The sequence below is a fragment of the Ovis canadensis genome, chromosome 23 (assembly GCF_042477335.2).
Source record: "Ovis canadensis isolate MfBH-ARS-UI-01 breed Bighorn chromosome 23, ARS-UI_OviCan_v2, whole genome shotgun sequence".
Taxonomy (NCBI): domain Eukaryota; kingdom Metazoa; phylum Chordata; class Mammalia; order Artiodactyla; family Bovidae; genus Ovis; species Ovis canadensis.
Window position 1 is genome coordinate 63,834,896 of NC_091267.1, and position 21,377 is coordinate 63,856,272.

A 21,377-nucleotide genomic window follows, 5' to 3' on the forward strand; every position below is an offset into this window, starting at 1 on the left:
TGGTGGAACAAAGCTAGGCACAGGGGAGGAAAGAAAACCAAAAATCCCAAAGGTGGTGAGAACTTGGCACAAGGACACCTATTGCTGTCAACTGCTTTGATCCAGGGCCTCCTATGGGTCGTGCAGCGAGAGAGTGTGCATGAGGGTTGGCTGGTGGCTCCCAAGCCCAGCACAAGATTGGAAATGATGGCTTGTAAGTAAGGAGAGCTCAGGACGGCAGTCCTTCTGTTATGTAGCCTCTCTCATCTGAGGCACAGGCAAGACAGAAGCTAAAAGGATTGTTAGCTGCTGAGCAGATGGTACATAGCTGGTGCGTGACGCCTATCATACACTTTACCTGAGCCTGTGTGCCTTCACTTTACACGTGGTTCTCACAAAATTCATTGTCTGGTTCTCAAGGCCACCATGGATGAGAGGCAACAAACCAGGGGTGAGACTGAGAGGCAACAAACCAGGGGTGAGACAGGCACCGGAAGCGCAGAGAGAAGTGACAGCCGGGAGTCTGCCAATGAAGGAGACAGAAAACTAGAAAGACAGACATTAGAATTAGCAAGGAGTCACAGCCATCAGGCTCTGGGAGAGTGTCTGCCTACCTTTGATTTCTGAGTGCTGTGGTGTGTGATGGCTCAGAATTCAGAATTATGATGTCCAATTTCTTGACCCTGCAGAAGGATGTTCAGTTACAGTCAGTGCATGTTAAGCAGCCAGCGGTGTGAGTAACGTGAAGGACAATAGAACCTTGGAGGGCAGAGAGGTTCAAGTGTGCGTGGGCTGTCCCCAGATTTCATTATCATTTCATTCCCATGATAATCCTGGGGGAAAGGCAGGACTCATGCTATCATCTCCCATTTGACAGAGGGCAAAACGAAGCCTTAGGGTGGCTGAGAGACGGGCCTCGACGCATGTGACTAGTGCGTACTAGAGCTGGGCTTCCCCCAGGACTTCCGACTTGCAGTTCAGTGCGGTTTCCACCACGTGGATGCTTTCAGACTGTGTTCCTGGGAACCCCAGGGTTCTGCCCAGAGGCGGATGCAGGGGCACTGTGCCCCCTCCCCCGCAGGGCTGTGTCTTCCCACCTCTGATGCAATGAGGGCTGCTCAGAATTTATCTGCAGGAGTCTTAAGATGAGGAAAAATTTAAAACGATCCTGCTGCCTGGGGGAGAAAAAGAATGGAAGAAAGAAACACTGTGAAATGCTGCCAAAAATATTTGGGGAACATTTCTATCCAATTAAAATCAAAAGAAAGTCACGGGGCTGTGTGCACACAGGGGAGACCTGCTGCTCTCCAGAAATCTCAGCCGGCCAGAAGGGCTTTTTCTGGGGATGTCCAGTCCTGCTGGAGGCAGGTTCCCTGAGGGCTGACCCAGGTGGGCTCAGCCGCTGACCTTAGATGGAGAGATCTCAGCCTGCACTCTCCACGCCCCTCCTCCATCCCCTACGCATGCACACAGGGTCCCCAGGCCACCCAAGGCCATCACGGATCTTTACAGCCCCTCTCATGGGCCACACGAGTTCTTCCTCCCCACCTCAAGGCGACATCTGGCAAACTCCTCAATGATACTCAACTGACCCAGCACCATCACTTCACGTGGTGTCCTCTCTGCCCAACAAAGCCACTCCTAAATTCTTTCACAGGGGCTCACGCCCGTTGTATTTCAACAACTTAGTACTTGTTGAGGAGAAGGCAATGACACCCCACACCAGTACTCTTGCCTGGAAAATCCCATGGACAGAGGAGCCTGGTAGGCTGCAGTCCATGGGGTCGCTAAGAGTCAGACACGACTGAGCAACTTCACTGTCACGTTTCACTTTCATGCATTGGAGAAGGAAATGGCAACCCACTCCAGTGTTCTTGCCTGGAGAATCCCAGGGATGGGGGAGCCTGGTGGGCTGCCATCTATGGGGTCACATAGAGTTGGACACAACTGAAGCGACTTAGCAGCAGTACTTGTTGAATGAATGACAGTTATCTTTCTGTGTGTTAACAGTGGCCTCACGTCCCCCAGAATACCACCGTGTCATGTCATTTATCTGAGGGTAAGACGATTGGGCCCCACGACAGGTCCCCGGGAGCGTTATCTGCAGAGAGAGGGCTTCTGTGACACCATACTGGTGGCCACTAAGTCACCTGGGAAGAGCTGGCCCAGCTCACTTTGTCACTCTGCACCCACAGCCACCTCACCGAGAGGAGGAATGAGCGTGAGAGACACCCAGGTCATTCCGGTGTCACCACCGTGACCACAGGCAGACCCTTGCTGAATGCGGACAGTCTGGGCTGGGTGTTTTAAGAGGGAAATTATACGACTCCTCCTACACCTGGCCGCTCTCAGAAATTGGTCTGAATTGTAAGTGCTTGATAAATAGCAGTGTGAACTATGACTAGAGTCGACGATCCAAGGGGAAAAACAACACAGACTAAAATCTTAGCAAAACAGACAAGGTGGCATCTAGCCAGTGTGGAGAGAGTGACACAGATGGCATCCTTTGTTGAAAACTTTCCTTTCCCCGCCTCCCTTTCTGGCCCCATTTCCTCTCCCTCTCAATTAGAGGTCGTTTTGGAGCTGAAGGGCTTCCCTGGTGACTCAACTGGTAAAGAATCCGCTTGCAATGCGGGAGACCTGGGTTCGATCCCTGGGTTGGGAAATGTATCAGAAGAAAATGTATGGATGAAGAGAGTTGGACTATAAAGAAAGCTGCTGCTGCTGCTAAGTCGCTTCAGTTGTGTCCAACTCTGTGCAACCCCATAGATGGCAGCCCACCAGGCTCCCCCATCCCTAGGATTCTCCAGGCAAGAACACTGGAGTGGGTTGCCATTTCCTTCTCCAATGCATGAAAGTGAAAAGTGAAAGGGAAGTTGCTCAGTTGTGTCTGACTCTTTGCAACCCCATGGACTGCAGCCTACCAGGCTCCTCTGTCCATGGGATTTTCCAGGCAAGAGTACTAGAGTGGAGTGCCATAGCCTTCTCCGATAAAGAAAGCTGAGCACCAAAGAATTGACATTTTTGAACTGTGGTGTTGGAGAACTCTTGAGAGTCCCTTGGACAGCAAGGAGATCCAACCAGTCCATTCTAAAGGAAATCAGTCCTGAATATTCATTGGAAGGACTGATGCTGAAACTCCAATACTTTGGCCACCTGATGTGAAGAGCTGACTCATTTGAAAAGACCCTGATGCTGGGAAAGATTGAAGGTGGGAAGAGAAGGGGAGGACAGAGGATGAGATGGTTGGATGGCATCACAAACTCAATGGACATGAGTTTGAGTAAGCTCCAGAAATTATCGATGGACAGGGAGGCCTTGGCATGCTGTAGTCCATGGGGTCACAAAGAGTCAGACACGACTGAGCAACTGAACTGAACTTAGAACTGAAGGGGTCAAAGAGGGTGTTTTGAGGTGGGGGTAGGGTGTGAAGTGAGCCCTATGGGTTGTTAGGATGTAAATAGGAAGGGAGGGAGGAGCCTTTCCAGGGGAGTAGAGAGACTAGGGGAAGGGCAGGAAGAACCCAAGCACGCTGATAGAGTATGAAGACAACGTAAGAGAAAAAGACCCTTTAAAGTCCCTCTCACCATGGAGACTGACAGAGGGAAAGCTGAGGAGCTTCTGCAGTGTTCCTGTTGAGCCCTGACGGCAACCTGGTCAAGTGTGAGCTCTGTCTTGCAGATGAGGAATCTGTAGCTCAGAGAGGTTAAGAAAGTTACTGCGAATCACCAACAAGTACATCACTGGCCCGAGATTTGAACCCAGGCTCACATTCTCAACACAGATACCCAGCATTGGAGAAATCTTTGTCTGGAGGGGCAGTGCCGGCTGCCCTGGATGAGGAGTCAGGTTCTCCTGCTAAGAAAGCCCAAAGATACTTCAGTGCAAGAGTCAGGGCCCCAGCAGGGCAGAAACACCTAGGAGGATTTGTAAAGAATTTTACTTTTGCTATTAAAAACAACAAGCAAAAAAAAGAAAATCGAAGTCATCATTGTGGGAAGAAAATTAGACTCTCGTTGGACAGTGTATTGGGCTTCCTTGGTAGCTCAGATGGTAAAGCGTCTGCCTGCAATGCAGGAGACCTGGGTTCGATCCCCAGGTTGGGAAGATCCCCTGGAGAAGGAAATGGCAACCCACTCCAGCACTCTTGCCTGGAAAATTCCATGGATGGAGGAGCCTGGTAGGCTACAGTCTGTGGGATCACAGTCAGACACGACTGAGCAACTTCACGGGACACTCTATTAGTTTGCTAGGCCTGCTGCAATGAAGCATCACAAATTTGAACGACAGAAATCTAATGTCTCACAGTCCTGGAGGCTGGAAGTCCAAGATCAAGGAGCTTTGGTTTGGTTTCTCCTAGCGCTGTGAAGGAGAATCTGCCCTCTGCCCCTCCTCTAGTTGCTGGCGATCTCTGGCATTCCTTGGCTTGTGGGAGCATCACCCCAACATCTGCCTTCATCTTCTCCCTGCATGCATGCATGGCCAGATTTCCCCTTTGTAGAAAGACTGGCCATATTGGATTAGTGAAAGTGTTAGTCTCTCAGTCATGTCTGACTCTGTGCAGTCCCATAGACTGTAGCCTGCCAGGCTCTGTTCATGGAATTCTCCATGAAAGAATACTGGAGTGGGTTGCCATTACCTTCTCCAGGGGATCTTCCTGATCCAGGGATCAAACCCAGGTCTCCTGCATTGCAGGGACATTCTTGACTGTCTGAGCCACCAGGGAAGACCTATATTCCTATATTGGATTAAGACCCACCTTAATGATGTCATCTTAACTAGTTACATCTGCAGTGACCCGATTTCCAAATAAGGTCACCTTTTGAGGTGCTGGAGGTCGGGACTTCAAGATGCAAATCTTGGAGGACACAATTTACCCTACAACAGGCTTCCTTACATTTATAGTTTCTGTAGATTTTATTTGAATTACCTACAGGAAAGGAGCACCAGGCTAGATCAGCCCTAAGGGCCTCTATAGCTCTCTTCCTGGCCTGGGGGACCCCACAAGCAGAGCAGTGTGGTGAGAACAGACCATGAAGTCCTGGCCTTGTGGTGGGACAAGGCTTGGGTGCTTGAGTCAAGAGGATAGCATGAGACAGCGCACCCTGGCATTGAACCCCACAGTCCGACCTCAAAGCCTGTGCGGGGCCATTGTGGGCTTCCCTGGGAGAGCAGCAACAGTCATCCTGCAGAAACTGCAGGTCCAAGAGAGCAGTATGTTGGGTTATACGGTGGCTATCCTGCACTCACTGCATGTTGGGCTGTACTATGTGGGCCTGCAGGCCTTGTAGTTGCCCGGCCTCAAGACCAAAGAAGGAGCCCAGAGACAGCGACAGAGACCGCGGATCTTACAAGTCAGAGGCAAAGGGTCCCGGAGCCACACAGCACCGTGTGAGGAGCAGGGCATGGTAGCCGTCGTGACTACTCCGGGGAGAAGGAGGCTACCATTTATAGGGGGAAGTGATGTCAGGTGGGCTGGTCAGTTACCGAGGGCGATTATTAAGCCTTATAATTAAGAGGACCGGACGGTCATGCGCGTGAAGCAGGGACTGGCCGAGCAGGGCGTGCAAGAGAACAGGCATCTCAAGTGGCCTAACCGTACACCCTGGGAAAGACTATGAGGTTCCAAACTGGGGTCTCTTCTGGGTCCAGGAACCCTCCTCCCCATTTGGCCGAGGGCCAGAGCAGCCAGCATCAGCTGCTGTGAGCTGTGTGTTGCCCATAACGCAGCCTGGGAAGTCAGGGGCAGGAACAGCCCCTTTTTCCAGTGTAACTTGTTTACACGGAGTGTAACCGAGAACATGTTTAATTGGGGTGATTATCCACATAGACACAGACAGTGACGGCAGCACTGGCTGGCCGCAATGAGGCTGAGGTCCTGGGAACGTGTAGGCAGTCAGCCTGGCGTGGAGCCCTGGCACATGCTTGGAAGAGAGGCGTGGTGAGGAGGAGAAGAAGTGGGGTGTGGAAGAACCAACGAGAAGCTCAAGAGTTCTGGTTCTGTATACAGAACAGTGGTTCTCAAAGGCTGGCCCCCAGACCAATAGTGTCAGCATCACCTGGGAACTTTTTAGACAGGCGCATCCTCTGGCCCTGCTGCAGACTCACTGACTCTGAAACTCTGAGGGTGGAGCCAGGAGTCTGAGTTTAACAAGCCCTCCAGGTGATTCTGATACCTGCTTCAGTTTGAGAATTGCTGATGTAGAGCATCGCGAAGCTGTTCAAAACAAGACAGGGCTCATTCACAGCTTCAGCACTTAACTAGCTGGGTCACCGTATCTTTATCAAAGCCTTACTTTGTGCATGCTTAGACGCTTTAGTCCTGTCTGACTCTTTGAGACCCTATGGACTGTAGTCCCTGCCAGGCTTCTCTGTCCATGGGATTCCCCAGGCATGTATACTCGAGTGGATTACCATGGCCTCTTCCAGGGGATCTTCCCGACCCAGGGATCAAACCCAGGTCTCCTGTATCTTCTGCATCACAGGTGGATTCTTTACCCCTGAGCCACCAGGGAAGCCCAAGCCATAGTTTACTTATTTATAAAATAGGAATAAAAACACCTCCCCTATGGGCACAGCAAGTGGACCACAGAGGTGGGAACTTCTCTGCCTTGTTCGCTGCTCTGCCCCAGGACTCAGAGCTGAAACATAACAGCTCAGTAGATAGTTGCTACACTGGTGATGCAACACGACTGTGGTGAGGTATTTGTTGAAGTTCCACATGTAAAGTATTGATGCAACGCTTGGCAGGCATCTAGTAAGTGCTTCATGATTGTGCGGGTTATAGACACAGATGATGGTGATGGTTAGGAGTTCCCCTTCTGCAAAATGAGAGGCTTGGTTGAAATGGCCTACATCATCCCTTTTAGAGAGGAGTCAGAAGATCAGGTCCACAGCCTCTGAGGGTTCTAACTGTGCACCAAAATCTCTAAATGCAGAGAAAGGAGGTTGGTAGGCTGCCATTTCGTCCACAGAGGGGAACAGAAGGACAACGTTGGTCACCTCTGGGTCTTGGGCCCAGCAAGTACAGAGCGTAACTCAGCCAGCTAGAGAGTTCTCAAGGGCCCCTGAGTAGCTTGGAGGTTTCCAGATGAGTCTGGGTCCTAACTCCTCGACGGGAGGCCCCCTGTTGGCAGACAGCCCACAGGTACAGCGTTCATGGGCCCTGCCCCGTGAGCAGTTTCTCAGAGCTGCTTTGTGGGATGAGCTTGTCCGGACCAATTAACTTAGTTACAGGAGCTCGTCCATATTCCTCTGTCACCCTGAAAAGTGCTAACCACAGCAAGACCACAACGAAGTGCTAAACCACAGCAAGAGCTCCTTAAAGGCCAATAATGCTCTTTCCCTCTGGGAATCAAAATGACAGCTGATCATGGTTTCATTCTCCTGAAGGCAGAAACCTAGTCAGGGCCTAGGTTACATTACTGGGCCTTGCCCACAGACACTCCTGTGGGTGGCACATCTCAGATCAACAGGAAATAAAATCAAATTGGGCAACAGGTTGGCAAGTTTCAGTGTCAGCCTTCCACAGAGTAGCCAGTGGCTTCCAGGGTCAGACCATCCCAACAGCCCTAAATAGCGAAGAATAGAACCACAGATTCTAAATTAAGAGTATACTATGAACCCTATGCCCATAAATGTTCATTTATTAAATACATATACTTATTAAATAGTAATATGAAGTGAATAAGTTCTTAGAAAAATATAATTTTATAAAAATTTGACTCAAAAAGAACACCTAAACAATGCAATAACCATTAAAGAAACTAAATCAGGAGTTAAAAAGCTCACAACAAAAACCTCAGGCCTTATAGTTTACAGGCAAACTTTCAAATAACATAAGTTTTATCAAACTCTTACAGTGAACGTAAAAAGAGGAAATACCCTGCTACATTAAAACCTTGCTACCAAAGTCAGAAACAAATTAAGAGAGTAAAAAAAAGATCACATGATCATTTCTACAGATACGAGAAACATTCTAAAAGATTCAGTATCTGTGAATGATAAAAATTCATACTAACTAGGAAGAAAATGATTTCCTTCACTGAAAAATAGTTTCTGCCAAAAATCTCAACAATGTTTTATTTAACAATGAAATGTTAAAAAACCTTTTTTAAAAGCTAGGAACATGCTAAGGTTGTCACTTACTGTTCCTCATGGCACTAGTCCTGGCAAGCAAAATAAGGCAAAACTGTTATTATTCACAGATGATTTGACTGTGTAAATAAAGCCTCAATCTACAGCCAAATTAATAGATTTAATAAAAAGACTTTAGTAGTGTTACTGAATATAAAATCAATATATAAAATTCAACTTCATTTCTATACACTGGCTGAAAGCAGAAAGTGAAGTCGCTCAGTCGTGTCCGACTCTGCAACGCCATGAACTGTAGCCTACCAAATTCCTCCACCCATGGGATTTTCCAGGCAAGAATACTGGAACAGGTTGCTATTTCCTTCTCCAAGTGACCTTCCCGACCCAGGGATTGAACCCTGGTCTCCTGCATTGTAGGCAGATGCTTTATCGTCTGAGCCACCAGGGAAGTCAGAAAACATAATCTTAAATAATATACCATTATATTATATATAATTATATATACATATGGTATATATATTATATACAGCAATTATATAATTGCTATATTAATTATAGCATTATATATATAGCAATCAAACAATATGTGGTAACTTGGTGATTCAGTTTGTACCTGGAGTTAGAACAAACCTCACAGTTTAAGGGCATTCCCCCCGCAGAACTACCTACACTTCAACCACAAACTCAAGGTTTCCCAGGCCACTTGCAAAAATAACCAACTAGCTACAAATTTGAGGACTCCCATACCCCCTCGCTTGAACAATTCACAAAACTCGGGAAAGCCCTATACTTAAAATAGGACTTTTTAAAGCTAATCCAATAAACTTCAGATATAGACCACAACCAGCCAAAAGACGAGGCCCGTGGGGCAAGGTCTGCTGCTGCTGAGTCGCTTCAGTCGTGTCCGACTCTGTGCGACTCCATAGACGGCAGCCCACGAGGCTCCCCGTCCCTGGGATTCTCCAGGCAAGTACACTGGAGTGGGTTGCCATTTCCTTCTCCAATGCATGAAAGTGAAAAGTGAAAGTGAAGTCGCTCAGTCATGTCCGACTCCTAGGGACCCCATGGACTGCAGCCTACCAGGCTCCTCTGTCCATGGAATTTGTCAGGCAAGAGTACTGGAGTGGGGTGCCATTGCCTTCTCTGGGGCAAGGTCTAGGAGGGTCCCAAATGTGAAGCTTCTTGGTCAGCCTCTCAGCCAATTGATGTGTATCACCAACCAGGGACACTTACTTAACTTTCAGTGTCCAGGGTTTTAACTGTGGATATGTTTACATGGTTTGCAGCTACTTCTACACAGAGTTAAGTGAGTGCCAGCATCTTGGTGTAGGAATAACTTCTAGGAATACCTCTGTGGCTCACCAAATCAACTCATGCACAGCAGGGCCCACCCTATAGCTCATAGTACATAACAACGGGTAGGACATCACAGACAGCTGGGTTGATGAGTGTCATGGATTCGAAGAACAGATGTTTAGTCACCATGTAAGAAAACTGGAAATGCCCCCCCAAATCTTACAGCTCATAAGCAAAAGAATACCTAAGTAAGGTTTTTCCCAAATTTGACAATAATCTTGAAATTTTATATGACATTGCTGATAACTAGATTTGAAGATAAAAGAAACTTCTAGACTATCAACCCAACCAAAGAATCAACTGTATTAGAGGAAAGACTGAGTTATCTTTTCAATTATCTTTCAAACACTGAATTAGCTTTAAATTCTGCCTGTAAAAAATATTACAAAACTGTCATAGACAAGATCAGAGATTATGAAATCCATTCACATGTTTGCTACCTGCAGTTTGCCAAGCAGCTAATTAGTAAAAATGTTATTTTTATGAAAGTTGTGATGTTTGTGCTATTTGCCAGCTTTTCAGAATTTTTAATTTGCTGCACTTTTCTGATTCAAAAATATTCACTTTCATACCCAATTTTGTGTTCATAATTTCTAAGGACCAACCTCCGAGCATGGATCCACCCTGCCCCCTTTCTGCTCCATTCTTCACTCGGTGACTGCCTCCTCCCCTCTCCCTCCCTTGCCCAGCGTTGACTTGTTGCTGGTTTAATGACTGTCTTTGCGGTTAAGCCAGCAAACTCACTGTCTAGAATTGGGCTGTAAGCTCCTTGAGGATAGTCCCCTAGCTTAGAGCATCACGCCCAGGGCCAGCACCACCAGAAACACTGAAGCAATGCTGTCTGAAATGGGACCGGTGTTCCCTGGAGCAGGTGACCCGGGCAGCCTCTCAGCGTTGGGACACTTCTAAAGAAGGCCCATGGCGCAGACCTGCAGCTTTTGTAGGAAGAGAAGGGTTTCGCAGAGAGGATGTGGCCCCTGATGGATAACATGAGCCAGCTGGTTGCCTGGTCGGCAAGGAGAGAAGACCCTTCTAGAGGTCAGGGTTGGGCAGGGTTACTGAGCCTGCATTCAGACCCTGCCAGAAGCAACAGCAGAGAAGAGCTGGAGTCTGTGATCTCCCCTCCACCCTGCCGCCTGTGCGTGCCCTGGGCAGTGGGCTGGCTCAGTGCCTGCACTCCCCACACCTCTGATGGCTTTTGTAACAGGCAGCCCCCTTGCCTTGGCTCAGCAAGTCCAATGGCCCCGGCCCTCAGAGGCTCAGAGATAAGCGGGGAGGAAGTGCGTTTCCATCCACACACAGCACACTCAGCAGCGGCCACGGCAACCCTAGAAGACGGCAGATGGGCCAGAGTGTTTCCTCTCCCAGGTAAACGCATTAACAAGGACCTTACCTGGGACTTCCCACAGCACATCCTGCGAACGATTAGTCCCTAAGATGCACCTAGAAAAGAGCAGTGGTTACATGGACAAAGAGAAGTACCAAAGACTGCATCCTTAGCCCCTGAGACGGTAAAAAAAACTTCCTAGCCGCTGCCAACCTGTCCCAGGGTGTTTGTCCACACGCCTTACCTGCCCCTAGTAGCCTCTCTGGGGTGTGGACCCATCTGGGGAAATACTGCCTTTACTACAAGCAGCAACTGTGGGCGAGACTCACCAGGACAGGCAGGTAGTCAAATTCAGCAGTCGTGGGGCATTCCTGGCTCCTTCTACCAACTTCTACCAGCAGCGACTTCCCTCTGACACACAGGCTTCCTTCCCCTGGTCAGGGGCCTTCCTGCATCAGGAGCCCTGAATGACCACCACCTCCTCCCCGAGACTCCTCCCCGAGACTCCTCCCCTTCTCAGGACCCGGGAGAGGATTTCTAACACCTGCAGCCCAAGGCCTGATCCCTCCACTGTCATCTGTGGAATGAAGCCACCTAGATGCTCTCAAGTCTGCCTTCTAAGTTCCACCTGATCCTGGATGGAAACAAGCAAGACCACGAGGGCTCTCTCTTCCTTTTCTTAGCTGGTTGACTCCATCTTTGTTACCTGCAATAAAGGTGGTGGTTTACACCCAGAGCCTTCAGAGAAGGGGAGTTGCCCAACGAAGTGCCTTTCATTCTTCTGAGTATGCTCTCCCCTCAAGCTGAACAAGGGGGACTTTTAACCTTCCAAGAGGGGATGAGTGAGCAGAAATGAGGTTGCGGGGGGTGAGGCTGGGAGCAGGAGAGGGACTTCGGAGACTGAACTATCCTCTGGGGGACTTGGTGACCCTGGCACTGTGTCACCGACCTTCTGCCCCAGCTTCCCACCCCCTCCCATCAGGAACAGTAACAACACCCACCTTGTGAGTATACGTGTGTGCTAAGCTGCTTCGGTCATCTCCGACTCTGTGCGACCCTATGGACAGTAGCTCGCCAGGCTCCTCTGTCCATGGGGATTTTCCAGGCAAGAATACTGGAGCAGGATGCCATTTCCTCCTCTGGGGCATCTTCCCAGCCCAGGGATGAAACTGCATTTCTCATGTCTCCTGCGCTGGCAGGCAGGGGCATCTGCCAACTAACGCCACCTGGGAAGCCCCCTCATTATGAAACTGATTATCAAATGAAAGGACGCAGCACTCAGGTGGGACCTAGGGCATGGTCAGCTCCTGGCAAACGTGATTATTGTCTGCATCACTCAGTAGTGCTTTGGGGGGTGAATATTCTCTTTCTTTTTTGAGAGTGAATTAGAAGGGATTGCACTAAAGCCCTGAATCTGACCTCTAGGTTGGCCCCCAAGGGCCCAGCTCCCAGCATCAAGGTCACATCAAACAGAAATCCACAGCCACACCTCACATCTGAGGGAGCCCCTAGATTTCAGGGGGCTGGACTTGAACGTGGCAGCTACCTTTGTCCCGCAATTCAAACATGGCCCACAAACTTCAAAATAATCTCCCCTTGACTGGTGATCACTGTCTGAAATTCCACCACAGGCGTATCAGTCATTCCTTTGGCTTAGATTTTTATCCAATTCAGTCATCGCGTTGAAAGTGAGCATCTACCCTAGAAAAAACAGCCTTCAGGGCCTCCCCTTCCATGGAGCTGTGATCTGGAGATAAAGAGGTCCAGGATCACAAAGGCTTACCAGCTAAGCCAAGCAGAGGGGAGGGACCTGCAAGAATTTCCCCAGAGAGAAAATGAAAAAAATAAATACCTTCCAGGGTTGTCAGGAGGTCAGCTGAGTTAATGCTGCCAAACTCCCTTGTGCCCAACGGGGACTCAGCAAACATTCGTTCCCTTCTCCTCCTAACCTGTTGTCAGTGGTTTACACCTGGGGTTAACGAGGGCCTGAGAAGAGGGCTTGCTGGGTGGGAGGGTGAAGGTGAGAGTGTTTCTGTTTGGGGACAGGACGGGGAGACAGAAAGGGAGGCCTTGGGGCGACTCCTTTGATTCACTCTGATCCCTGTTCACTTGTCCCTCGGTCACACAGGCCTTCCTAGACCACCCACCCCGTCCCTCACTGTATCTCCTCAGTCTGCTTTTTTATTTCTTACACTCCCTCAGCTGTCTTTCCTACCAAATGCATGTCTACAAGGACTTTGTTTTGCTCCCTGCCAGGATGGAATCTCAGCATTGCCAGTTCAGACCTAATTTGGCCTTGGTCAAACTATTTCCTTCTCTGTGCTGTCTTCATAGGGTCATGTTGATGATTAAATGCACTGATAATAAAGCAGCACTTGGCACAGTGCCGAGCACATCCTAAGTTCCCAATAAATGGCAGGTGTTGTTATTATTGGTTATTTTCCAGTAAAATTTTCCTTCCTGTGGGTCAGCCGTCTGGAGAAGACTGCTGTGGCCACTCAGGAATTCATCTCGAGTAGAGCTAGAAATAGAAGCCTGCGCTAATTGGGGAACCGTGAAAATACTGCTTACCTTTCCAAAGCCAATGAGCCAGGGATCCCTAGGATGCTGGTTCTCAAATATGGCTGCACACTGGGGTCACCTGGAGAGTTTTAAAAATGACTGATGCCTGGGTGCTCCGCCAGAGACTCTAATGTCATCAGCATGGTTGGTGGCCTAAGCATCGGGATTTGTCTTAAGTTGCCCAAGTGCTTCTAATGTGTATCAGGTTTGAGAGCCACTGCTCCAGACTGCTGCCAGATCTCCGCCTTGAAAGTCAGCGAGAGACAAGTGTCTAATTATGGCCTGCTGGTTAATGCATCTTCCTAAAAGGGGCCATTCGCTCACAGTCCAGCCCATTAAGAATTAATCACTTTGGCCCTGCAGGGTCCCCTCACTTAGAGATTGCTGGTGACTGTGGTACAGATTTCTAGGACTCCAGTGCCCCGCAGAGGAAATCCTGGAGGCCAGCAGCACGAGCAAGTGGGGAACCTGAGGCTGGAGCAGCTGCACCAAGCCTTCGTCCACCCAGTCCAGCCCTGGTCCTGGCAAGGATGGCAGTATTAGAACTGGCGATCCAAACAAACGAAACATTTTGTCATGTCTCTCACTGTAACAGAACTCAGAGCTGATGATTAGGATCCCAGAGGGATAGCATGCAAAGCTTTTATCTGCGACGCGAGCTCTAGTTGAGTGAGAAGACAACCACATTTTGAGAAAGTGGTTTTTAAGAAGAAGCTCAGCTCCATTGCTCCCACCTTCCTGCTGTTTCAAGCAGGGAGAAGCACATTATGCTGAGTGAAAGAAGCCAGTCGCAGACAGACAGATACTGTATGATCCCGCTTATATGAATAGTCACATTCAATAGTGCCAGAAAGAGTGCTGGTCAACGGGGGCTTTGGGGGCTGGACTATGGAGAGCTGTTATTTAATATGCATGACTTGGTTTTGCACATGGTGGTGCTGCTGGGACAACAATATGAATGTACTCAATACTCTGAATTTTGTGCTTAAAAACAGTTAAAATGGTGAATTTTATGTGTATTTTACCACGCAAAAATAAGTCATTTTTTAAAGCAATTCTGATTTTTTTTTTTTTTTAGTGTAAAAGGAAGGGACCACATGGGGGCTGCAGGCCTATAGGAACTTACCTGGGTTTTTGGTTATTTCCATGGAAACTGAGGGAGAGATGAATTTCACTGGAGAGGATCCAAAGCAGGGAGTGGGGAGGGGGCAGCCCTGAGAAAAGAGGCCATCAGATCAGCACTTAAGGGGCATCCACTTTAGAGGTTAATGATGGCTTGGACGGTAAAGAATCTGCCCGCAATGCAGGAGACACAGGTTCAATCCCTGGGTTGGCAGAAAGTAATGACTTACCCACTCCAATATTCTTGCCTGAAGAATCCCATGGACAGAGGAGCCTGGCGGGCTACAGTCCATGGGGTCACAAAGAGTCGGACACGACTGAGCGACTAACGCTTTCACTTGAGAAGTTAATGAAAACTCAGGGCAGCTGATTTAACCACACTGTTCACCGTGTGTATTTCAGCTGCATAAACAGAATGTGCATGCATGCTCAGCTGCTCAGTGGTGTCCGACTCTTTGCAACCCCATGGGCTGTAGCCCACCAGGCTTCTCTGTCCATGGAATTTTCCAGGCTAGAACGCTGGAGTGGGCTGCCACTTCCTTCTCCAGGGGATCTTCCAAATCCAGAGGTGGAACCCACGTCTCCTGCATTAGCAGGCAGATTCTCCACCGCTGGACCACCAGGAAAGCTGTAAACAGAACGTACCCGGTTACTTGCCAATGATTGTGTTGTACACTGGGCTTGTAAGACTGTGCGTTCCTTCCCTCAGCTTGAGAGAGTCCCTGCTGCATATCTTAATGGAAATGAGTTTTAACAGAGTGAGTTTGGAGTCAGCAAGAAGAAAGGCGATTCCGCTGTGGTGTTCTTTCTGCTTTAAAAGGCCTCTAACATGCCTGATATGGATATTGGCACAAATAAGAATTATACCTTTGGAGGAAGGAGGCTGTGGAGAGGGAGGCTGTGTATTTCTGCTTAAACTGGGCCTCTGAGAAGGTGGTGTTTTTCTAAATGATCTTTTGATGAGTGCTGGTAACACAAAGAATTAACCCCTATTACAGGTCAGTCTGCTGCTCAGTTAGAGAAATCTGCCTGGCCTGTGAGCAAGGCACTAATCCCTTGGGCAGGGCAGGATATTAAAGATCATCCAGGGTTTTGCTGGTCCAAATGCAGTCCTCCAACCTGCAGCATCGGTACCACTTTGTTGGCCTGATGAAATGAAATCTGCACGTTCAGCCCAGGTCCCCAAGAATTCAAATGTGAGCCAGAGTCCGAGGATCTGCGGCCCGCAGGTTGCTGCTGGCTCATCTCTCATGAGCTTGTCCATCCCTGTCTGCCTAGGAGCCCAGCCCCACCCTGGGACAACCTGGTGGATTCGAGGGCTCTCTTTCTTCGAAAGGCAGTTCAGCCATCTATTGGGATCACAGGGACTACATCGTCCCAAACTGGCGTTGCATCCCAGCTGTGCTGCTTGCAGCCTGGATGACTGGATAGCCATGGATAGGTTGCTTACCCTCTCTGTGCCTCCAATTCCTCCCTATCAAATGACTGTCATAAGAGTCCCTAACTCATGGCGTTGTCACAGGGATTAAAAGAGTTAATCCCTAGGAAGCATGAGAGAAGTTTGACTATCTCAGTAAGCATGAGCTATTATTATACTGCCTGGATTTTCTGCCTCATGCCATGGCTCACGTCTGTCCCTAGAGCCTCAGAGAACAAGCTTAACTCCCCATCCGTATGACAGCCCTGTGTATGTCCAGAGGCAGCTCTCATGCCCTCTGCAATGTTCCCCAGGCTCTAAGCGCCCCGTCTTTCCCATTCCTTGGGTGATTTGCCTTTAATTTCCGCAGCACATCCGCCAGGAGCTCTTCTGAGAACTTGCGCCTCCACAAAATCACAGCATCCGTGCCACAGCCCTGTTGACCCCCTCAAGCTCAAAAGTTCTTACTTCTCTGTAGCCTGACAACTCTTTCCCTTGACCCAGTTTCTTCTAGACCAGACGGGATCCATGTGTGCATTCCTCCCCTCTTCCAGGGAAGCGTGGTGCCCAGGGGCCTTCCTGAACCTGTTAACCCCCGGCTACGCAGAGAGCACCTGAGTTGCAAGCCTCTCCAGGCTTCCTGCAGCCACTGCCAGGGCTCCACGAACGGCCCTCCCTCTAGTGAGTCTGCAGGAACCCTACCACAGGCACCGGCCTCCCCAGGACCTTCCACAGAAATCCCTGTCCTACCCACCTCCCCTCCCACCCCAACCCCACCCCCAGGTCTGCCCTGACCCAGAAGTGCCCGCACCCCTCTGTTCCCATCCCTCCTTCCCCAGGGCTCCTTTTGCTCCAGAGCCTGGCAGAAGCCACCGAAAGAAAGTGAGTTAGTCGCTTAGTCATGTCCAACTCTTTGCTACCCCATGGACGGTAGCCCGCCAGACTCCTCTCTCCATGAGATTTCCTAGGCAGAAATGCTGGAGTGGGTAGCCATTTCCTTCTCCAGGGCATCTTCCTGTCCCAGGAATTGAACCCACATCTCCTGCATTGCAGGCAGATTCTTTACCTCTGTCCTACGGCTCCTAAAACACATCAGGGGCAGCCTTGCCTCTGCAAACATCTTTTACGTTCAGGGCAGGTGCTTCAGAAGGAAGCCCCCCTGCATCCACTTCAGCCCCAGAATCTGCGGATAGACAGGTGTTAATTATAGGGAATTTCGTAACAGCCTGCTCACCGACACATCAGAGTAAACGCCCCTCAGTAGCTCCCCCAATGAGCACTCTGCTTTAGCCTTCCTCTGACACTCCTACCTTCTGGCTGGAGAATAACATTGGGGCATTCTTTATTTATAATCCACCCGCCCAGATGTGCGCACCTGCAGTTGGGCTTGTCTCTCATTTTGAGACTCAGACTTAAACTCCTCACGAACTACTCTCCATACAACCACAGGGATGCTCCAGGTGCATTAGGCTAAGCAAAGGAATTTCAACTCAAAAGGCCACACACTGTGACTCCATTTATATGCATTCTGTACAAGGCAAAACTAACAGGATGGAAAAGAGTGCTCTCTAAGGAACTGGGGCTGGGGGGTGACCCTAAACGGGCAGGAAGGAATTGTGTGAGATGATAGAATTGTTAGACATCTTGATTGTGATGGTGGTTACACAATTCTATACTTTGTCAAAACTCATGGAGCTATACACTAAAAAGTGAATTTTACTGTTTATAAATTATACATCAATAAACCTGGCTTTTAAAAAAATTACACTTGCCAATCCTTTCCGGAACAAGGCAAAGCGTAAGCCAAAAGCCATCAACTTTTGTAAACTCCTCACCCACTGCTGAAAGTGGGAACTGGATCTGCCTGTAAAATCAGGTCTGTTAAAGAAAGGGATCAGCGGTTCCTCCAGTAGGTGCCCCATTTTGAAAGGGCTCAGACCATGCAAGACTTTGCTTACTCATTCATCCGTCCATCCACTCGACAGTGTTCACTGGACATTTCCTAGGAGGCAGACCTGGGACAGAAACGAGCAAGGCAGAAACGGCTGTGAAACAAGATACAGCCTCTGCCCATGAAAGGGGAATCGTCCAGTGGTCCCGGGGGTTGGATGGATGAGGCAGGTGGGATGGGAACTGCAGAGAAGTAAAGTGCTCAGTCATGTCCCACTCTTTGCCACCCCAGGGACTGCAGCCCCTCCAGACTCCCCTGACCATGGGATTTTCCAGGCAAGAATACTGGAGTGGGTTGCCACTTCCTCCTCCAGGGGATATTCCCTACCCAGAAATCAAACCCACATCCCCTGAATTGCAGGCAGTCTTTTACCACTGAGCCACCAGGGAAGCCCCAGAGAAGTAAAGAAACAGTGACAAAACAGGGATGGTGGAGCTCCTGGCAGGGGGCATTCAACTTCACCCCAGGGAGCCGGGGAGCTGAGAGGAAGCAGGCCTGAGTAAGTTAGCCAGGAAGGACAGCGGGTGTGGAGACACCCATCCCTGGAAGGTGCACACACAAAGGCCCAAAGGACAGAGGAAGGAGGCACGTTTTAAAAATTACGAGGAGCTCATTTGGGAGCCTTGAGGCTGGGGAGTGGGGTGCTCTAGTCTTTTGTTCCTTTCTTCCGCCAGTTTGAGGTCCCGCTCGGAAGAAACACGTGTCACCAAGGAGAGGAAACTGCCATAACGGAGGGCTCTCAGGTTTTAAACACAATAAATCTTTGCTCAACAAGTGAAGAGATTTCAGATTAACTGATTAAAAGCTCCTGGGGACTTGCGCTTCCTAACTTTTCCTCTGTTTTAACCTGGGTCTGTGATACTTTCTACTTTAGCAAAAAAGGAAAACTAGATGCCAAATTGGAAATTACAACAGCAAATAACAAAATGTTCCCTAGACTCCCTGACTGGATACCCCTGGTGCTGTCTGAACTCAACCACCAAATAGGTCTGTTTTTTTCACTTTAGAGAGACTGTTCCAGGTAATGCAAAGAGACATTTTGCAGATTTCACTGTTGCACATGCTTTCTGAATTACACAGAGAACAATTTCCACATGGCCTGGCTATATTTCCCTAAAGCACCTATGACGTCATTATTTCCCATAGGAAGGGCTTCCACCCCAGGCCACACACTGAGCAGTGGCTGAAACCAGCTAGAACACCCACCCCACACTCTGTAGAATTCCCAGAACCCTCTGGGCCAACCAAAGCTGTGTCCAGTCTGCCTTTTAGGGCTGCTCCCCAAAGCCCTTCACTCATACCCATGATGAAGCTGGCTTCGTCCATTCCCAGCAGAAGACTGGTGTCTGGCATTGTAACAGAAATAATTTAATCATCAGCACCAAAGCAACTGGCTTGATTTCAATTTTCCAGCTATTTCTGAGATTCAGCCCACTGAATAAATGAAATTCCAGTTTCTCATCATTACTCTGTTGATGGTGATAATGAACTCGAGTACGGCTCCTGTTTATCCATCTTCTTACTAGATGAGGGTAGAGTGTTATGTGTTGTTACATCAAGAAGGGCTAGGAAAGCGTTGCTCCTTAAATAGTGGCAACCTGGATCCCATTCCACAGAACAGAACTCCAGGGGCTCATAAGATTCCCCCACCAAACTCTTTGAGCCCCTCAAACCTGCCTGAACCCCTCTAAACAGGTTATCAACAGGAAGGATGGAGAGTGAAAGAGGTCTTTTCTCCCTGAAAAGGGACAAGAAGAAAGGTGTGGGAGGGAGTGATGCTCAGTCATGTCAGACTCTTTGAGATCCCATGGACCAGTTCATGGAATTCTCCAGGCCAGAATACTGGAGTGGGTAGCCTTTCCCTTCTCCAGGCAATTTTCCCAACCCAGGGATCGAACCCAGGTCTCCTGCACTGCAGGTGATTCTTTACCAGCTGAGCCACCAGGGAAGCTCTGTGGGAGGGAGGGTGTCCATAAATGACTGATCATTGGAAGCTGGGGTTTTGTCTTCCAGGGTTACCTGTCAGAAGGGCTGGTAACGAAGTGGTACCGCTCACCACGCCTACTCCTCTCCCCTAACAACTACACCAAAGCCATCGACATGTGGGCTGCCGGCTGCATCCTGGCTGAGATGCTCACGGGCAGGATGCTCTTTGCTGGTAAGCTGCTACCCGGGCCACCCTCCTGCCCCTCTGCTGCAGCTCAATAAAAGGGGGGTGGGGAACACGCTAATCACAAAACCTGCTATTCTCCTCTTTGAGGTTGCCTCTGACTTTGACGGCACTACTTGGAGGCAACTTGTTATCAACTATTTCAGGCAAAATTCTGGAGAGGCAAAAAAAAAAAAAAAAAAAACTTCTTGAGCACTAAACTTCCAAAATCAAGAAATCATGTCTCTTCAAACACCTGGAGATTAACCCGTGAAAACACCCATCCTACCTTTTCAGCTCCTTTCTCCCCTCTCCCTGGCACTGTGAGAGGTCAATCAGGAGTGCTCATTCAGAGAGGGGACCCAACCAGGCTCCCAGAGCCCCTGAACTGACCCTACCTGAGTCCACTGCAAGGAGAAGCCAAGTGACTCCTTCAGAGCAGACGCTGATGCTTCGGCACTTTCTGGGTCAGCATTCACAGCATTCGCATGAGCTTAGTGCCATACAGGGCATCGTCAGGGAGACACGGGAGAGCCCTGCCCTTGGCCTCCAGCTTGTGGAAGACTGGGACCCCATGGGACTCAGTGATGGCGGGGGTTGCTCTGTGCAGCTGGATGAGTCAGGAAGGAAGACCAGGCTGGGTTGGATTCAACCCAGTAGAGGTGAATGGCAAGGCTACTCATGCCAAAAGGGAAAACAAAAGGAATAGGATGGCCCAGACACCAGAGAGGGCAGCAAAGATTCAGACCTGACCCATCCCAGCAGCATCAAAGCTCTGAAACAGCATCAGCGATGGCCTGGGTGTGGAAGAGGACTTGAGTTTCCGAGAACCAGAAGCCTGAAGCTTCTTATGGGTGAAGATGCTATTCATTCCCAGCATCTAGCATGATCCTTGGCAGGGAGAGGACACTCCATAAATCTTCGTTGAATGAACGAATGAGTGAGTGAATGAGGGCTTGGATGAGCCATTCCGTCCTGTCCCACAGACCTGGCAGCCCTGTCTTCCTCCCTCTGCCTGGAGGATCACCAGTCAGCGCACTCATGACATGTCCCAAACTTCATTTGCTATTCCTGATTTTTTTGTTCCCCTCCTAATGGGAACCCAAAAGGTAAGACTCATTTTTAGCCTTAAAATCTCTTCCTCCCCCAGCCTGGTAAAGGAAATGCACAGAGGTGCATAGGAAGGAACGCTTGGAAAGCCTCGGGTCGGGCTGCTCCCATCATTTTAGCGCGGGCTGACTCAGGCTGTATGAGGCTGGACCATTCCAGAGGCACAGAATGCTACGAGAATGGATGGGGCCCCAGAGACTACCCCTTCTTTCTGCATTTGACCAAGCCCCAGAGACGGCAAGCAACTTGCCCACAGTCACCCAGCAGTTAGCAGCAGAATGAACCCAAGTTCCCGGGCTCCCACTTTTCT

General features: G+C 49.4%; 1 protein-coding gene and 1 non-coding gene across 3 annotated transcripts in view; both read left to right on the plus strand.

Annotated features, from left to right (window-relative positions):
- Window positions 1–21,377, plus strand: part of MAPK4 (mitogen-activated protein kinase 4) — a 173,911-nt gene that overhangs the window by 141,606 nt on the left and 10,928 nt on the right. For both annotated transcript variants that reach the window (XM_069568579.1, XM_069568580.1), the window contains one exon: window positions 19,822–19,966. In XM_069568579.1, the coding sequence (XP_069424680.1) occupies window positions 19,822–19,966 (145 nt within the window). The remainder of the gene's footprint in view (window positions 1–19,821; window positions 19,967–21,377) is intronic.
- Window positions 4,015–4,086, plus strand: TRNAC-GCA (transfer RNA cysteine (anticodon GCA)). Its single transcript has one exon. It is a non-coding gene; the product is annotated as a tRNA-Cys (tRNA).